Source organism: Echinops telfairi, unplaced genomic scaffold, assembly GCF_000313985.2.
Source record: "Echinops telfairi isolate 266 unplaced genomic scaffold, ASM31398v2 ScPeMD7_21;HRSCAF=78, whole genome shotgun sequence".
NCBI classification, from domain to species: Eukaryota; Metazoa; Chordata; class Mammalia; order Afrosoricida; family Tenrecidae; genus Echinops; species Echinops telfairi.
The window spans coordinates 8624029-8629723 of record NW_022103918.1 but is presented as its reverse complement, the minus strand read 5'-3'; the positions used below and the strand labels follow the sequence as shown (position 1 = coordinate 8629723).

Below are 5695 nucleotides of genomic sequence, written 5' to 3'. Positions count from 1 at the left end.
AAATTTTTCAAAAGATCAGATACTCCCTTCTTCCACCCCATCCCCCACCCCCCTTTACAACTTCTTGGCATTTTGCTTTCTATGCACTCCTTTCATGCTGTGGGGCTTCACTCAAATGCCTCCAAAGAGTCTGTGGCAAACAATGAATCTGTGAGTGGTTGTCCGTTCTCTGCAGTGAAAACTCCCTTGTTTTCTGTTGCTAGGCAACCCCATTCCAGCTGCCATTGAAGACGTGCGCAGTGGTGGGAAACGGTGGGATTCTGAAGAAGAGTGGCTGTGGCCATAAGATAGACGAAGCAGATTTTGTCATGCGGTAAGAGAGCACCCTCAGCTCCACCTGTCTTCCTGCCTCTCCCCTCTCCTCACAGCAGCCCCAGGCTTCTAAAGTAGTCGCTGGTGATGCTGTGTCGCTCTCCTTCAAGCCCATATACAAGCGAATGTAGGAGAAGGGTAGGGGGACCAGGGAACATGTCCCAAGAAAATTCAAAGCGAAGACGGATCAAGGGTACTCTTTCTTAGAGATAGAGGTTCAATCTGATTGTTGTCAGCCTGGGACAGTGAGGGGGAAATCAGCTTTTATTTTAGATTGTACAGTGGGATAAGTATAGCATACTACATTGTTCTTTAGTCAAAGCTCGCCCCTATGAATTAGAAGCAAAACAAAAAACCTCCCTGCCGTCCAGTCAATGCTGACTCACAGGGACCCTAGGTGGGTTTCTGAGACTGCAACTTCCGGGAGAAGAAAGCCCAGTCTTTCTCCCTCGGAGCTCTTGGTGGGTTTGAACTGTAGCCCAATACATAACCTCTGCCCTACCAACAATACACAACCTGGGGCCACTGTGAATCAAATTTTATTCATTTCACTCTACATCTTTTTCTTAATATTTTCCAAATATATCTGAAAGTGGCAAATAGAATTTGAAGAAGGATCCAATATTTGCATAACTAGGAGAATTGCAAGAAATGAGACAAAGTGGACTAAAAACATGGGATTTGGTACCAGTGAAAATCAGGAAAGTCTCTTGCAAAGATATGTAAAGGAATTGCTGGGACACCTCCAAACCAACCCAAGTTAACAGTTGTTATCTCTTGGATATGGGTAAAGAATTGTGTACCAGAGGGCTTCCAATGGCTGATTTTTTGGGAAGTACATCACTAAGCCTTTCTTCCAAAGATCCTCTTGGTGGACTTGAACCTACAACCTTTGGGTTATTGGCAGAGTGTGTGAACTATTTGCACCACTTAGGTACTCTCAGTAAAGGTACAAGTCTTCAAATTATGGTTGTTTATCTTTGTCTGGAAAGCAAAACTAGTGATCTATCTATCTATCTATCTATCTATCTATCTATCTATCTATCTATCTATCTATCTATCTAATCTCCACACATCAATTTATATTTAAAAACTGGCTCATGCAGTCATAGAAGCAGGCAAGTCTGAGCTAATTCAGGCAGCTTCCACATCTAGGTCAGATGTTATGCTCGAGGCTTCTCTTAGCTCTTGACGCAGGGGCAGCTGATGAACCTGAGATGTGTGGGAAGACAAATGGCTGATGGCTGCACATGCAAATGAATCCAAGATCAGTAGCTCAGGCTTGTGGCTGCTGCTGACTTCCGGGATCAACAGGCAAGATGGCGAGCCATTGGCTCAAGTCTAAAAATCCAGAGACTGAGGAGCCAGATCCAGGATCCAGACACAGCAATAGGATAAACCAGCATTCTCACTTATACTTGAAGCAGGCCACACCCCTGAGAGAACTTCATTTCAGTAGTACCAAGCTGTGACTTAAGGAAAGGTCTTACATCCCACCTTAATCTTCTTACACTTGATCAATTGCTTATAGCAGATTTGGTCATGAAATGAATCACAGTGTATTAGGTTACATCGTTGGGCATTACTAGGAATTCACTGCCAAACACCTGAGAACCCTGACCTAGTCAAGTTGACACAAAATCTAACTCTCACGGTGGCACAGTACAGTGATAGGCAATTTGGAAACAGATATGCTTAGCTGTCAGTTGTCAAAGCAAAGGCAGGCACGGACGGATTAGAGTGATGCAATTTGGGAGTGGCAGGGTGTGATGGAAGATGGATAGGGAAAGGAACGTTGAGGGGTCTGGGATGACAATGCGTGAAGTTGCGCACCTTAGAGCCCAAGGTGGACAAGAAGTGGATCACAGGGGTATAGTGGAGAAAGGAAGGGTATTTCCTTTCCAAATGAGAGGAATTTAAGTCCCTTGGAAAGGGATACAGGGATTGTTCTAAAGATGTGGGAAGAAGGCAAAGTCAAAGACTAGCTCAGTGAATCATATAATTTCAGAGCTTAAGTTTAGCTGGGGGTAGCGGTGGGCAGTGACTACATGTATTGTTTTAAAAAATGAAGCCATCTCTATTGAGTCTATGCTGTGGGGTTCCTCCAGGCCAATCCCAAAGTCTCATTGCCATTGGAGTAGCTATAAACCAGGTGCCAAAAGGTTCAGTGGCTTTCAAACAGGGATGACAGCACCCCAGAGGATGGACAAGAGAGAATGGGGAGTGTTTGTCTTTTTAATGTATTTTTAAGGACAAAGAAATAAGGGTAGAATTGGCAAAGATCGTTAAGAGCACAGTAACCCATCTCTGAGATAACGGGGAGTGGGGGGGAGTAAAGACTATTTGAAAGGGGTTCAAGCTCAGTGTAAGGACTATTTGAGAGAAGAAGGCATGAACTTGAGGGAGAGCTGTTTCTTCTCTGGGGATGAGAGATTGGGTCCATGACAGACATTGAACCACGCTTAGTGAAGCCGGCACCTGAGGAGGGGACTCTTCCTTACCTACTTTTCTTCACAAAGGTGAGCCAGCATAGGTTTTTCCAGTGTAGGACTGTGTTTTCTTGTCTATTGATTTCCCTCCCTCCCCCATCTCTATAAACAAACAGTAGGAAAGGTGAGACATTGAAAATATAGGGTTTTTTAAAAATCAAATTGATACAGCATCCATTTATTGAATGTAGCAGGCATGAAGCAGGGTATAGAAATGGAATGTTGAACAGTTCTCTCAAGGACCTATGACTGAGAGGTGTACCAGTAGGATGGGGATCATTCGGAGAACGATGGAGAAGGGACAGGGAAGCTTCGGAGGAACACTGGTGTCCGAGGTGTTCGGTCTCCCCTTTCCACATTTGGCCAAGGACCAACTGTTTTGAAAACGGCTGATGGAAAGGCACCAAGTGCTGGTACAACGTCATAAGCAGGGGGGAGGGTAGCACGAGAGGAGGCTCCAGAGGCCTAGAGTGTGACCGAAACCCCAAACACTGGTTGCCATTGAGTCGATTTCTCGTGTCATGGTTGACATGAGGATAGCAGTCTAGAATGGGCCCGTAAGTTTCCCAAGGCCGAGACCTTTAGGAAGCAGGCTGCCAGATCATTCTTTAAGGCCCCTCTGGGTGGGGTTCAGTCACACACCTTGTGGTTAGTAGTTAAACATGTAGCAGTTTGTGGTCCCCAGGGGGGACCATAGAAGTAAAAGCAATGGATAAAACCACCCGAGGAGAGTGGACTGATCTGAAGCACAGAAGAGCAGAAACGCAGCATCCACTCTCATATTTTGGTATCAGGTAGAGGCTGAGGAGCCAGCAAGAAAAATCAGAGACAGGAGAACACACCTTCCCTACTAACTAGACCAGTGACTGATATCACACCATTTTACCTTACCTTTACCTAGAGTTCAACTTTCTTATCAATATGGGAAGGTTGGAGTAGACAAATCCTCAAGTCTGACCATGTGGCCTAGTGGTTATGCATTGGGATATACAAGGTCAGCAGCTCAAAACCACCAGCAGCTCTGAGGGAGAAAGCCACGTGTCTTAGTTTGGGTACATTAGAGAAACAAAGCCACAGAAACTCATATGTATAAGAGAGAGTTTTATATAAAGGTTACTAAGTGCACATCAAGAACACATCCCAACCCAGTGCTGCCCAAGTCCTCAAGTCACATTAGCCAATGTGTCCGACACCAATTCACAAAGTCCTCCTCCATCTCACAAAACACACGCAATGATGCTGACTGCAGGAGGAAAATTGAGTCAGTGAACGTGTAAGCATCTCAGCGCTGGCAGGGGTCTCCACACGGCTGCTCCAGCACCCAGGGCTGCATCAGGATAGGTTCATGCGGCTTCTCCTTGGGGATGTCTTGCAGGAAGTGAGCCTTGCAAGCTGAAGCAGGGAACTGGCTCAGGCAGCTGTACCCTGGTCCAACCATCACAAAGCAAGAGACCCGAGAGCTAGAAAGGCGAGGCTCACTGAGCCATTTATCTCTCCGCCCTTCAATTAACCCCACATGTTTTTTTCGGCCAGGTTGGCAAAATAAACTTTAACTATCTCACCATGGGACTTTCTACTCTGGTAAACACTTAGCAGTCTTGGAAAACTCATAGGGGCAGTTCTGCCCTGTCTTACAGGGTCGCTAGGAGTCGGCCTTGACTCGGCAGTGAATCCATGGGGATATCCTGGTTTTATGATCACTACAGAATTACAAGATGATTTAGTTAAAATTTTCAAGTTAAGTAATTTAGTCATCAAGTGTTTTAATAAAATGTAGAAGGGTAATAAATGTAGTTTTATATTAATTATGAATATGTATGTGTATGAGCGTCCTGACCCAAGGGGCCCAAAGGGTTGAGCACAAATCTATGCTCACCTGCTAACCCAAAGGTTGGCAGGTCAAACCGACCAGCCTAATGGGATCTCCTCCTGAGGGGCCACAGCCTGGGAAACAACAGCAACTAAGGACAACACTGTGTCCATTGCACTGAGTTTAGAAAATAGATACTTTAAACTTAATATGCAGAAGACCCGACTTAAGTATTTTAGGGGATTATCCCGTGGGGCTCACAATACAAATACACAGGACTGAGTTTGCATTGTGTACAAATCCGTGTTGAGATAATATTCAAGTTTGGAATTAATTAACTCCAGATTAAATTTGGAGTGCTTTTGAATAGAATGTCTGACACAGTATTAAACTTAGGGCTTGTGGAATGATGGGAGGTGAGGATTAAAACCAGTTCAAAGAAGGTGCCATCATGATTGTAGCTATGTATACATGTGTCTTAGACTCAATTTCAAGAGTAGCACTGTACCATACACATTTGAAAACAACAACAGCCACAACAAAAACCCCTTATCATCTACAGTATGGGAGAAATAGATAACTATATATTGTTTATAAATTATTCTTATTTGAAAATTATGAATCTATATAGAAATGGCTGCTTAATTCGCGTTTGGTGGTCACTTTAGAAAACTAAAGTAGTATTTATATACTTAAAATTAAACATGTAGTGAGTAACTGATTAGAAAGTGGGTAGAATGCCTGCCTCCAGGCTGCATGGATGGACACAATGAGAGAAAAAGGCTACTGGTCATCCAATATAACCCACTGCAGAGTGGCACTAAAGGATAGAATACATCTGTTCCTTACGGTTCCAAGCCTAAATCTTTTTTTTTTATGTAAATGTATTTTATTTTCCATCTTCTTTCAGTCTTTGTTTGTTTGTTTGTTTTTAATCATTTTATTAGGGGCTCATACGACTCTTATCACAATCCATACATACATCAGTTGTGTAAAGCACATTTGTACATTCATTGCCCTCGTCATTCTCAAAACATTTGCTTTCCACTTAAGCCCCTGGCATCAGGTCCTTATTTTTCCCCTC

The 5695-nt window shown here is 43.8% G+C and overlaps 1 protein-coding gene across 1 annotated transcript in view; it reads left to right on the top strand.

The window, feature by feature from the left end:
* The window catches only part of ST8SIA1 (ST8 alpha-N-acetyl-neuraminide alpha-2,8-sialyltransferase 1), a 165854-nt gene that overhangs the window by 120805 nt on the left and 39354 nt on the right, over positions 1-5695 (top strand). Inside the window, exon 3 of the mRNA XM_004713796.2 lies at positions 204-313. Coding sequence (XP_004713853.1) covers positions 204-313 — 110 coding nt within the window. The remainder of the gene's footprint in view (positions 1-203; positions 314-5695) is intronic.